We start from the raw sequence: 18,408 nt of genomic DNA on the forward strand, positions 1-18,408 counted from the left end.
TTTACCAACACTTCCTCTTATTACTCTTCACTAACATATCAAAACATACCATACTTAAGGTTTTGGTAACATTTACAAAACATACCAAAATATCTCTTAACAACTTAGATACTTTCAAAATGACCGAAAGACATCCTAGGTACAATGCCATTTTCCAAAAAGATAGAAACTTCACCAATTTGAGTTTGGGGATAGGCTTGTATGTTGAGTCCTTATACTTTCGTACCTAGCCTGCGTACGGAAACAAACCGTACACTGAGAATACTCTCAGTGGTATTTCTATAAACAATAGCTTAATCAACTTTAAAACATGGTAATTCAAACACATTATTGCTATTATTCAATATCAATCAGTACTTTAATAACCTTTACTTTATTTACCCTTATTAACATAACTCGGACACTGACGGATACACGGATCCAACCCACACTCCGGGATAAGCACATAGTGCTTCATCGGAATAAATCCAGAACTTTAACATTATAGTACACAAAGTACTTCATCGGAACAAATCCGAAACTTTAATAGTAGTCGACACATAGTGTCTCATCGACTCAATGTCGGAATATCCCAATACTTCCAATTCCTATGACATGTCAACTATATTCGACTAGCCCGACACTGTTAATAGGGTATTCAAAATCACATTCATTTCAATATGGTAAAAATACTTACCTCATTCACATTTTCATACAATATAAATATCAAATATAGCAATAACGATTAAGCTCGGTTTATAGAAATACAAACCACTATTTATCGAATTTAATCGATATCTTCGTTCACTTTCTCTTTTCCCTTCTTTGATGACGTATCCGGTGCTACGTTTGCTACTAACAATCATACAATTAAAAATCATCAATATATTAATTCATAAAACACATTTTCACTTTCTACCAAACTTTTACAAAAAATTCCAATTTCGTCCTTTTTCCATTACTAATCTTTTTTTTTCTTTAACTTAAGCTTCATATTCTCTTTTAATCAACTCATTAACAATTTCTAACTCATAAAATTCATTATAAAACATAAATTTTGAGCTCTATTCAACTTAGTCCCTATTTAAACCTAACCTAGAAATTCCTTTAACTAATCACTTCTAACTTCAATTTCTATCAATTTAACCCATAAAACCTCAATTTATTCAACTAAATCAATATCTAAAAATTCTCTATTTTTCTTCATTTTAACCTCATACATGTAGAACTTTGAATTAGGCACCCATAAACATAAAAATCATAAGAAAATGAGCTAAAACAACTTACCAATCAAACTTTAGGGCCTTAATCCTCAAATTTCCCTTTTTTCTTTCTTTCTTTCTTTCTTCTTTCTTTCACGTTTGCTCTCTGTTAGTCTTTCTATCTTCTTTTTCTATTTTATCAATTTTACTTATTATACTATTATTAACCTATAATAAATATAAAACTAACATGTTTAATAGCTATAACATAAAATATCTTATAGCTATTACACATATATACCAACTATTACACACGTTATTCAATATTAACACACACATGGTACTTAGGGTCTAATTACTAGATTAGTCCCTTTTACTTCTTTAATCTATAATTAAACTTTTATTCATTATGCAATTTAGCCCTTTAAACTAAATTCAAGCTACTTCACTTAATTAAACACTAAATAACCATTCAACTATAATTCATAAATATTTATAATAAATATTCATGAATAAATTTCACGGAAACAGTACTCAAGACTCAATTTTCGATACCGTAACTTTCAGTTCATTACAAATGCTCGAAGGTTGCTAAAGAGGCCAAAAGATTCCTTTTTCATCGTCTAAGAGGATATTTATTGTAGAGTCTCTTGTGTCGTGGTAAAGCTATTGTAGGAAGGTTACTATTAGAGAGTGTGCAAAAGGTGTAGGACATGCAAGACATACATCGTGGGCCCTATTCTATTATAACAATATGACGTTGTTATGCTTAGGTGGGGTCTAATGATCATCAAAAGCATGTTCACACTTGAAGCGTATTCACACCTAAAAGGCATATGCCTGTCAAGAATTTTTACCAAGCGAGTAGATAATTTTTGGAGACGAGAGGCTCAGGTCCTCAAAGATAATACAGAGTATATGGTGGGAATATTAAAAAAACATACATAATTGTTGAAGAAAAAATTTACTGATTCAAAATAAGTGAAGTGAGTCGAGTTTATCGAAATACTACAAATACAATTTTTTGGGTTTTTTACCCTAATATTATAAAAAAAATTTATACACCAAAATGAGTTGTCAACCAGATTAATTACAAAAATGATATACTTTTTGGGGTCGTGCCTACCTGACAGGCACAACCCATTATTTTATTATTAAATTTCTTTTTTTGTTTTAAAAAAATTATTATTATTTTATTTTTAATATTTATATTAATATATAGATAAAAATACGGGTTTTACACGAATAAAAAATACCCGAAACGGGTCGAGCCTGTCAGGTAGGCACGACTAGTCGTGCCTGACAGGTGGGCACAACACCCTGCACATTTCCCTTTTCTTTCTTTGCATTTTACAAAAAATTGGTCTTATATCACTTTTGGTCCCTCTACTAGGCCTAAAATTAAAATTCAATCTTTATACTTGAATTTCTACAATAATATTTGGTTCTATTTTTTATAATTTTTTCCAAATAATTAATATTGTTAATTACTCTGATAAAATTTTTGACGTGTTTTTTTAAACAAAAAATTAGTTTAACAAAACAATGATATGTTAAGTTAGAATAAGTTTTAAATAATAAAATTTCTAACAAAATTGTATTAAAATTTTTGTTAATTACTCTATAAAATTTTTGATTAGTTTAACAAAACAATGATATGTTAAGTTGGAATAAGTTTTAAATAATAAAATTTCTAACAAAATTGTATTAAAATTTTTGTTAATTACTCTGATAAAATTTTTGACGTATTTTTTTAAACAAAATATTAGTTTAACAAAATAATGATATGTTAAGTTGGAATACATTTTTGTTAGAAATTTTATTATTTGAAACTTATTACAGCTTAACATATCATTGTTTTGTTAAACTAATATTTTGTTTAAAAAAACATGTTAAAACTTTAACAGAGTAATTAACAATATTAATTATTTGGAAAAAAATTATAAAAAATAGGACCAAATATTATTGTAGAAATTCAAGTATAAAGATTGAATTTTAATTTTAGGCCTAGTAGAGGGACCAAAAGTGATATAAGACCAATTTTTTGTAAAATGCAAAGAAAGAAAAGGGAAATGTGCAGGGTGTTGTGGCTGACTGTTAGGCAGGACTAGTCGTGCCTACCTGACAGGCTCGACCCGTTTCGGGTATTTTTTATCCGTGTAAAACCCGTATTTTTATCTATATATTAATATAAATATTAAAAATAATATAATAATAATTTTTTAAAACAAAAAAAAATTAATAATAAAATAATGAGTTGTGCCTGTCAGGTACGCACGACCTCAAAAAATATACCATTTTCGTAATTAATTTGGCTGACAACTCATTTTGGTGTATAAATTTTTTTTTATAATATTAGGGTAAAAAACCCGAAAATATTAGAAGGAAAAAGAAAATCCCTTCTAACCGACTAATATCATTATGAAGAGACACGATTCTAGATTGGAGATAAAAAGCAGACAATGATGTAAATGAAAGCCATTCTTATCTTACACTACATAAAATGCATATTATGTAATAATATATATTCATATATAAACATAAATTTTAATTGAAAACCTATTCATCTTACTCCCAAATTCGATTTTCAAAAACTAAATAATCTTTCTAGAAAAATTCTAACCCATGAAAATTTTAATTACTTAAAAGTCTTATTTAAAAAAAAAAGAAAAAAAAAACCTTTTGCCTATAAAAGATGCCTATCCCATCCAAGCCTTCAGAAATCTCTGTGAAGGTTTTGAAAATGATGGCCAAATTAAGGTCACTTTCTGTCAACTTACATGAAATTGATGGCTCAGTTTTTTCAGCAAAAATATATCTCTACGTTTCTATTACTTAAATTAAATGTTTTTGGCTGAAATCGAGAACTAGTGAACATTGTTCTTGGTATATTATTGCCAAGTTAATGTTCAATAATTTTGTATATAATTTATTTCTTTTTATTCGATTATAATCTTTTTACATAATTGCATTAACTTTTATTTTATTTTTTTTACAAATGCAACATAATCTCTTTTTGGGTTTAGCGCAAACTCATGCCTCCAAATTCTAACTTTCATTATTTGTAAATTATTCGCTTAAATGCTTCTAAATTCTAATAGTAAATGGAGTTAACAGGGTTCAAATTTGTACTAAACAGGTGTCTTTAAGAATTTTAATTACCTCTTATATAAGTTAAAATTCTGATTGGAATCATTGATATAGTTTAATTAGTTATAACTTGAAAGAAAATTTTAATTTATTTTTAAAGGTAAAACATGTTGCAGGTTATCGTGACACGTCCTAAATTAATTTTATATACACTTTTTCTTAAAAAATTTGTTAACAATATGAATTCGGTAAAAGTTAATGTAATTATTGACCCTTTAAATTTGGAAAATTAAATCCATTTTGACAATTGTATTTTTTTTCTCAATATTTAAACTTGATAATTAGGCTTATTTTATTCTATAAATCTGCGGTACTTAAAAATTATATCACGTCATCACACTTTTATATTTTCTAAATTTTAAAATTAATACCAACCTAATTATTAAATTTAGATACCAAAATTACATGTTTCAAAAGAAACCTAATTGTTAAATTTAAATACCTATAATTAATATTTACACTAACCCTTTATGTAAATACATTTAATTTTAGCTGCCTTTATCGTTAATCCTCGTTTCGCGCTTAAATTAATAAATTATACGAAATTTTCAATTAACACCAATCTCGAATTTCATCATTTTAGAACCTCCTTCTCATTATTAAAAAATAATTAAAAACTATGGACCGTAGATTTTAGTTGAAGATAAAATCGAAAAATCTTTTAGGATAAACATGACGAAGCAAATCATAATATAAAAGAAATACGAAGCCACGTGTGACGCATTTCGTTCTCACAAGTTGCAGCGTACCGTCGCCGTTTCTGTCTTTTTTTTCTCTTCGTTTAAGGATTATGTTTTGTTTTTTTCCCCCTTAAATCATTTTATTGGGCATATAAAAAAGGATGGGAACGAAATTTCTAGTTATAAGCTGACATGGCATCTAAACTTATGTTTTGCCATAAAAGGACAACTCAATTTTGATTATTAACAATTTTGTCCCCCTATGCCATTGATTAAGCTCTAAAGGATCAGAAGTTTTAACGTCTGAAACTGAACTGAAGCATCATGACATTGTTTTGTTTTTTATGTTGAAAATGAACCTGGATGGATTTAGGGCTATGTTCAAGCAAATTGTCACTGCGTTATTGAACATGGATGGAATAATGGGTTTGGTCCATGGGATTATATAATGCTTGTATAGTAAAATGAGTTTTTTATATATTAAAGTTCCAAAAAAGGGAAGTACAAAGTAGCCCAAAATAGAAGTATCAATCATCACAAGGACGAAAATAAAATTTTAAAAGTTTGGGGAGAGATAAAAAAAAAAAGAGTATTTAAATGAGATTTAAATTGAATATTATATAATTAGGAGGGACAAAAGTTGCTATTAATTCATTTAACAAGGGGTCTAAAGTCCCTTCTTCTTCCCTTAACTACGCCAAGGTGGAATTAGAACCTGAATTCTCGAAGTTTTCAAGATCTCAACATTGCTATAGAACGCCAAGACCTCATCGATAGTATTGATCGTATTGTTATGTCTTGATCATTTTTTTCAGTATAATGCAAGAAGAATGATTAGAAACACAAAAATGCCCCGCACATAATTCAAATATAAACATATGCTTTTGCATGCCATGTTCTTAGATGTTTTATATTATATAAAGGATATGATATTACATGTTGTTTGGATGCACATGATACACCTACATGATCATGGGGATCTTACATTAATTAATCCATAGATTAAGTACTATAGGAACAACATCCTAATTACTCGGAAAGATTCATGCATTTGGAAGATTGTAATTTTTTTTTCTTCATTCGAACTTATCTGTTGTAAATACAATAAGAACAACATTCAAAAGTTCAAATTAATTACAGTATCCCATAATGTAACATTTTTTACAATTGAAAACTAACGGTTCACATCAAGTCTGTTGGGGATCAATCCGATTAAGCAATGAACAAGTAAAAATAGCGGAAGAAATTGAGAAATTGAACACACAAATTTGATGTTGAAAAACCCCTCTTTCGAGGATAAAAAATCACAGGCAAAGAAAATTTTACTATAATGGCAAAAGAATGAATAGTACAAAAGATGGAGATAAAAACTAAACCCCGAGAACTTGAAAATAAAGAACCCTCAAAACGTAAACACAAAATTCTCTAAATGTGTTATAAGTTCTAATTTCTAGTGGGTGTATTTTCTAAGGTTGTAAAAGAGCCTATTTATAGGCTAAATTTATAGGTCAAGTAATAATAAAATAATCTAGACTAATTAGAGTTTGATTGAACCAAATAAACAGAGTTTAACTAGAAGATTATTTCTCAAATTTGATTGAAATAGCAGTCATACTTAACAAATCTCCATCTTGACTCATATTTCCACAACGTCATCTTTGTTAAAGCCCGCCACGGGCCTATTTTGAACTATGCATGGAATTAACTGAGTCGAATATGTGCTTAGAAACTAGAAGACTTCTAGCCTTTAATTGTACATTGCCAAATCAAAATTAACTCTGGTTTGATTTTCACGAACATAGTACCCTAACTTTTCAAAACATGCATCCAAAAGAGAACATCTCTTCAACAAAACGGTCATACATTTTTCCCTTCTATGACTAAGTTGCCTCTGTTCCAAACGAGTTGACTTCGACTCCGTAACGGATGAGGGACGTCCGATTTCATCACTCACTGTAGAACCTTCCAGAATATAAAGACTGCCGGTCTTTTTACCTTTTAACAAAACGAGAGGTCCACGAGATACCTTAATGCCGCTCGACTCGATGTTGATTCTGCATCCTTTTGAGCCTAGAATACTCAATGAGATGATATTCTTTCATAAATCAGGTACATACCTAACATCTAAGAGTGTCCTAATCGTCTCATCGCGCATCCTAATTTTAATAGTATCAATACCAATTACGTTACTAGATGAATCGTTTCCCATACGCACAACTCCACCTTTAACTGAACTATATGTGGAGAACCATTCTCTATTGGGACACAGTGGAAAAAACATCTCAAAGCTAAGATCCACTCAGACGTAAGCTTGGAGTTATTGCTCGTTGACACTAACAAGAAATCATCACCGCTTTCATCAACTAAATTAGCACCAGCTACATCATCCTCGTTACTCTCAGCAGCTTTTTTATTTCGCAATTTATAACAATTTGCTTTGACGTGACCTAACTTTTTACAATAGTGACACATTTTGTCTCGCTTCTTTGATGCTACCTTTTTGTTAGCTTGATCATTAGCTTCAGCATTTAAATGTTAGCTTCGATTTGACATGGAACATATTTAAAAGGGATAAATCTCAAAACTATAAATGAACTTTGATTTTGGGCAATTTTATACATGAAAGTTTGATTTGATCCAATTATTAAAAATTATTAACACAATGATTGATATAGCATATCATTTTATATTTATATATTACATACACAAATAATTATATCTATCCAATATAAAAATAATTTGATATATTTATTTCTTTAAATATGTATAATTGAATCAAACATAAAGTTTCATGTATATATATATTTGAACCACAATCAAAATTTCTTGTGTATAAGTACACCAAATCAAAATTCATGTATCATATTACACATTGAATTAAAGTTTATATATAATTTTGAGATTTATAAAGATCAAATTTTCAACACATTTATACCAAACATATGAACAATTTGAAATTTAGATTTGACGCTTTCAAATATTGCCCTCCTAATTTAAATGACAATCTTTTGTTTTCTCTAACACGTTAAATCTAATATGATATTTAAAATTCAATCTTCAGATTTTAAATATACTCTAAGACTAAAATGTCACACAAATGAAACAACTTATTAAAACAGGACTAATATTTTTAAAATTCAATTACAACCTAAGGGATAATTATTAATTAACTCTAACTTTTATGTAAATTTGTAGATAAATTTGGACCGTCAACTAAGGTATTACTTGCATGCAATAATGACACAGTACACTGCAAGTTGAAAACATGAAAATGAATATAAAGTAAAGCATATCCATGGATAATGAATATGCGTACCAGAAAGGCTTCCTTTTCACCACCATTAACTCCCAACAAGACAACAAACAAATGAACAATAGTTACAAATTGGTGTTCCATTTTTTTTAGTAATAATTAATTATATAAAAAAAAGTAAAAATCCCACTTTGTTTTTCTGCTATATAATAACAAATGGCTCTTCTTTCCACACACACACAAAAAAAAAAAACTCACCAACTTCAACACTGTTTCATCATATTGATAGTTTCTCTGCAAAAGAAAAAGCATTGTCAATGACTCAACCTTATTGTGTTAGAGAAAACAAACCCTGTATTGGTTGGGTTCAAAGATACTTCAGAGACTGTCTTTGTAATTTAAAAGATGAATTTTCTTTTGGGTTTGGGATTATTAGTTTGGTTTGTTGGGGTGTTGCAGAGATCCCTCAAATCATTACTAATTTCAAAACCAAGTCTGCTCATGGTGTTTCCCTCCTTTTTCTCCTCACTTGGGTTGCTGGGTTCGGTTCTTTTTCCTTTAAAAAAGCATAAACTCACCATTTTTGTTCATGTTTGAAACCATTAATCTCTGTTTTTTTTTTTGCAGTGATGTGTTTAATCTTGTTGGTTGTCTTCTTGAACCTGCAACAGTGAGTTGTGTTCTTTTTTTTTTAAATTTCCTCCATGTTTATGATAATTTCATGTTTTATGATATATGTATTTATTATGCTTACTGGGTTTTTCTTTTTTTTTTTTTGGTTCTTGTTTTGTGGATGCAGTTGCCGACTCAGTTCTACACAGCTCTGGTACTATTACATGTGACTTACATTTTTCATTTTCCTAGGTTGAAATGTTTTTCCATTTCATGTTAAACCCTTCATTTATTTCATAATTGCAATTCAGGACTATTCTTTGAATAAAAAGATGGCCCAAAGTCCATCTATACCATGGGTTTGTTTCTCAAGTTGTCCTAAGCCCCACTATGCTATTAACCCAACATTTAGAGTTCGGCTTCATTGGGATTTTAAAAAACCTTAGTCCTCATTCCATATAGGACAATTTTGAATAAAGTAATGTTTTTTACTTATGAGAAGCTAATTAATTGTGTGGTTCTGTACTTCAGCTCTATACAATAAGTACTGTGGTTCTAGTGTTGCAAAGTGTATACTATGATTATATCAACAGGTGGTGGAAATGTAGACGGATTAAAACCAACGACGTGGTACACTTTACACAACCTTTGACATTGTTTTTTTCTTTTTAATCCCTGTATTATAGGAAATTGTAATAGAATTAAATAAGACATGATTTCATATGTTTTGTTTTTTTTAAATGTAATGTTATAGGTTGAAGATGAGAAAGAACCATTGAAACCTGGCAAACATGAACCTGGAATTCCCATACCTAAGTCCTCAAGCAAACCCCATCCTCGTAGGGAATTTTATTACACGTACTATTCTTTTAACTTTTTCTTTTTTTTAATATAAAATTAAGGTATCTTTTGTATCTATTTTACTATTATTCCTGATTATGTACAATGTTATACTATTTTCAGGTCAGCTAGATCTCTGGCTGGTAGTGGCACTCCACCTTTCCGAACATACTTGAGGGTAGCTAAAAGTGGTCCTTCAGCTATGGGACTCGACGGTGATTCGTCGTCCGATGATGAAACGGTTTCTGTTTTGTCCAAGAAGTCTGGAACTCAACCTAGGCCGATCCCGAGAGCCGTGAGTGTCAATTCTCGAACTTGGTAAATGATTTTCAAACTCTTGAAAGATTGATTGAATAACAAAGATATATGATGGTTTTTTAGGCTAAAAGTTATGGCACATTTCTAGCCGCATCACTCAATTTGCCTTTTGGAAGTAAGGCCTTGATGGAAGTGAAAACCGGTTTTACCAATAGAAGGCTATTACAGGTATGATCCATTGATTCTACCTTAAAATTCCACAAAAATTGGTACATTTAGATTTTTCCGAGTGTCAGGTTATTGGCCAAATCTGAAGATTGAGAGAGTTTTTAAAATTTTCAATTAAACATCTCAAAACTTAATGCCACATTTTACCACTGGTCACAGGAGCATAGTATGGAGCATAGTGCATTTGGACAATGGCTGGGATGGCTAATGGCTGCCATATACATGGGAGGCCGAATCCCTCAAATATGGTTAAATGTAAGCATCGAATTTCCAATAAAAAAAACTTAAGTCTTTTTTTTCTTTTTGATATATAATCACCATAAAATTCCCAGTTTCGTAATCAAAATCGTTGTTTCTTTATCAGATCAAAAGGGGCAATGTGGAGGTAACACTCTTATTATAAGATTTATTTTTATTTTTATTTTTTTTTGCTTTTAAAATGATATTCTTTTGCTTAATGTCTGGAAAAAATATTCATCATACAGGGATTGAATCCTCTCATGTTCATCTTTGCATTGATAGCTAATGCAACTTATGTGGCAAGGTTTGATCTTTAATCTCAATGTTCTCCATTTTTATTTCTACTTTATTTAAAGCTTCGATTCATTAATGGTTGCTTCAACAGTATTCTAGTGAGAACCACCGAATGGGGACACATTAAAGCAAACATGCCATGGTTGCTAGATGCTGTTGTTTGCGTGGCATTGGATTTATTTGTATCCTTTTCTTGACTGATTTCAGGTTTAATTTAGTCTTAAAATCTCATTTCTTAATTGAGTTATAAAAGTATTTGTATCTCAGGCAAATCTTAACATTAGTTTGGGGTAGAGATGGCAATAGGACGGGCAGGGCAGATTTTTGCTTACCTCAACCCTGCCACAGAGGTTGACTAATCTGCACCGCCCAACCCGACTCGACTCAGATCCTTAAAAAAAAAAAATCAATCTCGAACCCAAATCCGAAATTTAATAGGAGATTCAACTCCAACCCATCCAAATAGAATTAAATTTTGTTTTATTTTTATTTTAAAACAAATAAATTTATATTTTTAATTGTTTTATTTTTTTATTTTAAAACGAGTAAAATTATTTTTTTAGTTTAGACTTAATATATTGAAAGCAAAAATTATATATATATATCGAAGGTATTTTTATAAATATCTCAAAATGAATGGACGGATTCATTTAAAATCCAATCCGACTATTATTTTAATTTCACTAAACTTGACCAGTCCTGAACCCGATTTTAAAAGAAATTTAACCTTAATAGATTGAGGTAAGTTGAAAGTTGAAACCATCAAATTCAAGTTTTTTGTCATCCCTAATTTGAAGAAAATGTTAAATAGGACGTAGTTAGAGAGGAGCAGATGCTAGTCTTGGCTGCTCCCTTAATGGTATAATAGCAATTTAAGTTTCTTTTAGTTATAAATTATTCGAGTTCTTTTTGAACAATTTTTTTTACCTTTACCCCTTTATCTTGTGTTTAGAACACGTGAATTAAATTTTAAACATATGTATGTCTATTGAACAATTTGTATTTAAGTCTTTAAAAAACTAATATCACTTTATGGGTCGTTTTTTCTTTTCCCAAATATACACAAACATGTTCAAAATTTGATCAACATGTATTTTTAATATTTTTTTAGTTGATATTTTAATGTTTAAGAAGATAACTGAGTTTGTAAAAAGATCAATTGATATAAAAATTATACTTTGATGATTCAACTGCAATAATAAAGCCTTAACATTGTTTACAAACAGATCATATTGCAGTATATTTACTACAAGTATTTCAGACAGACAGTTAACAGTGATGGAGAAGATTATGGAGACTACAAGGAAGCAAATAAAGAAGTTAACCCTTGAATTTTACATTTTGCAATATCATTCAATGATTCAAATAATCACCTCCCTACTTGATAGCATATAGTTGTAATGTAACGTAAGTTTTGTGTTTATGCAGGAAGACTAGTTTTTTTATCAACAAATTAATAATTTGGTTCGGCTCAATTTCGGATTTAAATTATTTTGACTATTCAAGTTTAAAGTTCAAGTTTTTCAATTTGGGTCATTACATGTTCGAATAATTTTAGTTTCAAATCATTCAAATTTAAAACTCGAGTTTAGTTTTAATTATAAATTCAAATCATTTTGAATTTTAACCAGATCATATTTAGATCACTTTAGATTACTTATTTAATTATTTCAAGCTCGATTTATTTAAAATCAAATCATTTATATTTTATATCAAGATTATTCAAACTATTCATATCATAATTGTTAATATATATAACACTATTTGAGACAAAAGAAAACGAATCCAGCTAAAGCATCAACATCAAACAACTCTTAAGCAATTATTAAATCCTATCTTTTAGTTCACCACAAATTATAGTGCCCCCTCCAAAAAAAATTCTCTGCTTGAAAATCTATCACGAGATGGCACCAATCCTATTACATGCAGGACATAATCTTTAACGTAAGCAAGGATGAAATTAGAAAATTTATTATATATAAACATATAATTTCACCATTTTTAAGGAACTAACTTTTTTTTTAATTTTTTGAAGAGTTAAAGTATAATTTAACAATATATTAACTTTTAAGTTTACAAATGAACAAAAGAAAACAAATTTTTTATTTTGGAGGACAAAATTCTACCCGCCTTGAATTTATCCCTGAATATAAATGACTAATTATAATATATTTTTTGATCAAAATTTGAATATCCACTACTACTGACAGTAATGATTAATTTCCTCGTCACGAAATATATTCTATTTTTATGAGTTAAAATCGAACTTCAAATCGCATTATTAAAAGAAGAGATGAACTATTACCACACGGTTAATTAAAACGCATTTGATGAACCTGACATCCCCCACCTCCCACCCTCCAAAAAAGTTTATTATACTTTTAAGTGAGTTGCCTCGTTGCTTGATTCCTTCGTGTTCTGCTCACATGGAAGCTCCTTGTCATTGAAACATGGTTTCAATTTTATATTGTTACATAAGATTTCAAAGGGTAACTTCATTCATTGACTTGACTTCATTCAAAATTAGAGATTTACTATATATTGATAATATATTATAAAGCAAAGAGTTGACCTCTAATCTCTAATCCCAATATTGTTAAAATAATTTTCTCTATAAAAGTAATTAAATTTTTAGAAATTCATAAATTTCAGTGTATATATTAACAATAATATTCATATAAATTAAACTAAGATTTAATCGGCGTGAAAATACAATTATTAATTTATAAATATATAATATTATATATGATCATTAAAAGAAAATTCATAAAGAGAGTAAATGGGAATCAGACAAAAGTGAAACTGCAGCCACTAAAAAATGCAAAAAAAAGACAAAATAAAAGGCTTTTATTTATTTAATTATGAGCAAAAAAGTCTTTATTACTTTAATTTAATCTTTTGTTTTAAAAAAAAAGTCAAAATAATATCAACATGAAAAGTAGATAACGTGTTTACCCATCTAATTAATTAAGCTTTTTGTTTAATCTCTTTTTTTTTCTAATTTTTTAATTTGCATTTGAAATTTTTAATTGCTTAATAAAATTATCATACTTCTTTTTTGTCTTTTCCCCTTGTTTCTGAATATCAGTTAAAATAAATTTAATTTTTATATAATTAAGATTTTAATAATTTGATCTCTTTGATTAGCACATGAATTTATGAAATAATTTCAGACTTATCAATTTAAAAAAATGATGAGAGATTTAATTAATTTTAACTTTGAGAAATTTAAGAAAAGAAAACAATAATCCAGCGCTGCAAAAAGCCGAAAATTGGATATTGAAAATTGAAATAATTTGCCACTTGATTTATTTTTTTGGGAAAAAGATTACCTACTTTACTTATTTAATTAATTAAAAATCCTTTGTTTCGCGGATTGAGTCTTTATTTGATTGGTGTCGATATTGTTGTTTGTGCATGAGGACATAGGTTAGAGTGTGTTGAAGCATATTATCCTCCTATTTAAGGATTAAGGAAAATCTATGGGTAATTCTAGATATTGTATAAAAAATTATAATTTAGTCCTTTTAATATCCTCAAGCTCATTCTTATATTATAATTTGATCCCTCAATTTTTGTAATGTTATCGACTAATTTAAATAATTATCATGGTTAATTGATTCAATTAAAAAGAGAATGCAATTTTTGTCTTAAGAATATTCTTTTCAACTCAGTACACTGACATGATTTATTTTAGCCAAAAGTATAACAGTGTTAATTATTTGGTCCAACTAAAGATATTATAAACACAGAGATATCAAATTATGTTAAATTTAAGCATAATAAAAATATCGAAATTTAATATTTTTTACAATAAAATATAGCATATTTCAGTAGTTGTTTGGAAAATCAAAGTCCCAAAAGAAATTTATAAAAAGATATTCTAATTTTGTACATTATTGACTTATTTGGGTGGACTTTATAGTATGGAATCAATATGCTTTTTTTTTCCCTTATATATAATTAAATTTATATATATTTATATATGGTAGTTAGTGAAAGATTTGCATAACTTTTGTTTGATATTTTAATTCCCATTATAGTAAAAAAAATCCCAAGTTGCCTTTACAAAACATTAAAAAAGAATTATACTTAATAAGCATTTAGCTTTTGTTTGACATAGGCATAATATATTCTTACTAATTATTCAAATTCACAATCACTTTCTTTTACTTTATGTTAATCATTGGATTAATAATTTTTATTTTGCAATTAATAATCAATACAATAATATTATTTAAATAGTTATCAACATCGAATTTAAATAAAAAAATTGGACAAATTTAAATAACATGTATTGGTTTGATGATTAGGGTGTTCACTATTTTAAGTGTAGTTTGAATTTGAGTCGCATTGATCACATTACTATTAAAGATTTACCATCTTCCTATAAAAAAAAAGACAAATTTTACATGTTTAGTGCCCTTTCTAACTAAGCCCCATGTGACTAAAGGCAAAAAACAAAAAGGAGTTGCAAGGCTTTGATATATGTTGTCGGGACACCATAAATTTTGCTAAAAATATCAACTTAATTTGTGGTTGTTAGTAGAGAATTGGGTAATATGGGAAAGTTGAATGTAGGGTAGTTTGATTTTATTTTATTTTTTTAAAGAAATTTTTGAAGAATAGTATATTGGGAATGAATCAGTTTTATTTGTAATTGGAGTTTTATTTTTCGATTTTTTGGAGAACTTGAGTGCTTAAGGCAATAGCATATTTTGCTCATTGTTGTTGTTTATGGGGCATAGGTCAAATCCTATCAAGCACGAATGCTCATATCATTTTGATAGGTGATTGTGCACCACAGATGATTCGATCTAATGAAACACTCCTGTTTTATTGAACATGCCACCTCTTCAAATAGCCTCAGGCATTTGGGCTCTCCCAAAGTTAGGAGACAAAACCCCAATCGAAGACAATACCAATTTAATGAGGAGTTCGTTGGCTCACAATAGACGCCACTTTGAAAACTTCTCTAGAAAAAGTCGGTCTTCCCTCAATATACTTATACGTACCAATGTCTTATATTCAAATTTTTATGTATAAACCACAAGTGTCCTCATCCATTTTAGTATAGTCTTATTTGAGCCGAAGGTGATAGTCAGGTAAAACTCTCTCTACAATGTAAAATAAGATACAACATAGTTTAATGTTTTGCTATGGCTAGACAAGGCACCAAATGAAAGGAAGAGAAAGAAAAAAAAATAAAGCTAAAGATAGAGTAGTAGTAGTAGTAGAAAATATATGTATATGGGAGGCATCTACCTACATTAGTATAAAACTAATTGTATAGTTAATACCTTAATGATTCAACCACTGAATTTATCAATATAATTGAATTTGTCATCGATGTAAAATTTTAAATCATTCGATATTTCTATCATATCAATCTAAAATATTGCATATATTAATATTTATTGAATAGTTGATTTTTTTTTACATTAACAAATAATTAATTATTTTAACTTTATATTAAATTTGGCATACATGATTTATATGAACGGATTATGAAATATAACAATTGAATAGTTAAATATTAATTATATAAAAATATATAAAATTATTTTAATTTTAGACCAATGTAAATGAATCCCGATGAATAGTAGTAAAATGTATATTGCTATTCCCATGATAAAGCTTTCATTACATTAAAGTACAATGTTGATCGCATAATAGGGTATATAGACAAAACTAGGAAAACAAACAACTCAAGCTTGTCTTAAATGGTGGAGTAAAATAAGGTGAATTTCAATTCAGACCAGACATTGCTAGGCTCCAACAACACCATTATAGGTTTTCTAATTTTCACAATCAATGTCCTTGATTTTTGCAAATTATTACCATTTAAAAAGATGAAATATTGATGCAATAATATCAATTACTTCAACATGCCAAAAAACCAAGAACAAATCAACATTAAAAGCTTCCTACAAGAAAAAGAAAACATTAAATGATTGATTTGAAAATCAACAGCATTTTATATGGACGGTGAATTAGCAAAAATTAATAGCTCAACTCCTCGATCTTTGAAAAGTAGGGGACAAAATCACAATTAAACCAACAAAAAGAATTCAATTTATATGCAACAAATTAATTGGATTAGCTTCTTAGTTTTCGTAAAGTAAAAGACAAACCAAAGTAAAGTAGAGGGACTAAATCATAATTAAACCAAACTACCAAAAAAGCTTTTGATCTTTAATTTCTGTAGTAGGCATAACATGTATTATATACTGTCCTCAACAATACATAGATAAAGAAAAGAAGCAAAGATTGTACTAAGATTGTTAATGTTCACTGCTATAGAATCTATGAACATATATCTCCAAGAAAATTTATCTTAAAATTTTCCACTCAGATCCATTTTTTTTTCTCTATAAGTTCCATGGCATCATTGAAAGAAAAAATCTCAGCCCAGAAAAAGAAAATTATTGTTGAAAAAAACATATACTAATCATAATTTTTTAAGGTTCTAAAGCAAAGGGTGTTTGTAGCAGATCATAAGGAGCCCATAAAGCATCTAAAGGACATGGTCGATTAGCATCAAGTCTCACCCATGGCTTCCCTTTACCACTCCAGTGTAATAAACTAACCCGACCCGGATGTAAATTTCTGCATAATCCTCTATAATTGTCACCTCCAAGCCCGTGTTGGTTCCATCTATGATCAACAGGTGCTATGGTGCCTGCAAAGACGAGTAAAAATGGTGGCAATGAACCTAACTCGTAGATCCTTATTCTTTTTTGAAGCTCCATCCATTCGATGATTTTGGTGGTGTAATCACCCTCACGCCATTTTTGTAAGTCTATGACCATTACACCGGTGTTGAAGTAACAAGGTTTCCGGCCGGCGAAGGTTAGGGAAAGTGTGGGGTTGGACCAGAAGGTTGGGGTGAAGTATGAAGTGAAGTTGGCGTTGCAATATTCCGGGGCGGCGAGAACGGTGTTTTCGTCCAGTGGGGTGGCGGCGAGTTTGGCTATGTCGTCGACTAGGACGAGGTCGGAGTCTAGGTAAACGATGCGGTGTATGCAATGAGGGAGGAGGTCGGCGAGGTAGTTCCGGGCGTAGTTGAGTGGGGAGTCGAGTGCTGACCGGATGGATGTTGAGATAAGGCCGGACACGACGGAGGAGTCGTATGGGTAGATTTGGAACTTAAGGGAAGGGAAAGAGTGGGTGATTGTAAGGCGGAGGTGACGGTGGTCGGCGGTGGAGGTGGAGACGAAGTGGAAAAGGATGTTTTGAGGGCAAGAAGAGTGTTGCAGGATGGAAAAAATAGCTGTCATTGAACCACGCGAATAGGCGGCATCGAGGGTCATTGCTACATGAACAGCTTCATGGGAACACATTTCATTGGTGGTGCCATTAATGGAAGGACAAGTGGGTGCGTTATAAAATTGTGGAGCTTCTTTGAACTTTTGGTCATTATTAGTGGTGGTTGAAGCCAAGGAAGGGGCGGCATTTACGGCGGAGATGAGGAGGAAAAGGAGGAAGAGGTGGTGACGGTGGTGGTGGTGTCGGTGGAGTTTATTTGGTGGGATTACTAATGCAAATTTGGACATCTTTTGTTGGTGGGAGTTTAGATTTTTGGTTTTCTAAGCTTTTAATATAGGGGAAAAGGGAACACATCAATGATTTCTAATTTCTTTTGTGTTTTCAACTTTGAACCCAAAATAAA

At 29.7% G+C, this 18,408-nt stretch overlaps 2 protein-coding genes across 4 annotated transcripts; one reads left to right on the plus strand and one right to left on the minus strand.

Moving 5' to 3' along the window:
* Nucleotides 1-8,471: 8,471 nt before the first annotated feature.
* On the plus strand, nt 8,472-12,211 carry LOC121209681 (seven transmembrane protein 1). Of its 3 annotated transcripts, none has more exons than XM_041080764.1 (12): nt 8,472-8,805; nt 8,892-8,934; nt 9,064-9,090; nt 9,408-9,506; nt 9,631-9,734; nt 9,840-10,011; nt 10,098-10,202; nt 10,362-10,457; nt 10,567-10,587; nt 10,688-10,746; nt 10,828-10,918; nt 11,963-12,211. In XM_041080764.1, the coding sequence occupies exons 1-12, from the start codon at nt 8,582-8,584 to the stop codon at nt 12,065-12,067; spliced, it is 1,146 nt and encodes a 381-aa protein (XP_040936698.1). In that variant the 5' UTR covers nt 8,472-8,581; the 3' UTR covers nt 12,068-12,211. The 3 variants fall into 3 exon arrangements, with proteins under 3 accessions (XP_040936698.1, XP_040936701.1, XP_040936704.1); XM_041080767.1 differs by lacking the exon at nt 11,963-12,211 and adding an exon at nt 11,031-11,633; XM_041080770.1 differs by lacking the exon at nt 9,408-9,506 and having other exon boundaries at nt 8,487-8,805.
* A 4,699-nt stretch (nt 12,212-16,910) lies between these two features.
* Nucleotides 16,911-18,395, minus strand: LOC121209683 (probable galacturonosyltransferase-like 1). Its single transcript, XM_041080774.1, has one exon. The coding sequence runs from the start codon at nt 18,290-18,292 to the stop codon at nt 17,198-17,200; it is 1,095 nt and encodes a 364-aa protein (XP_040936708.1). The 5' UTR covers nt 18,293-18,395; the 3' UTR covers nt 16,911-17,197.
* Nucleotides 18,396-18,408: the final 13 nt, after the last annotated feature.

This window comes from Gossypium hirsutum, chromosome A02 (genome assembly GCF_007990345.1).
Source record: "Gossypium hirsutum isolate 1008001.06 chromosome A02, Gossypium_hirsutum_v2.1, whole genome shotgun sequence".
Taxonomy (NCBI): Eukaryota; Viridiplantae; Streptophyta; class Magnoliopsida; order Malvales; family Malvaceae; genus Gossypium; species Gossypium hirsutum.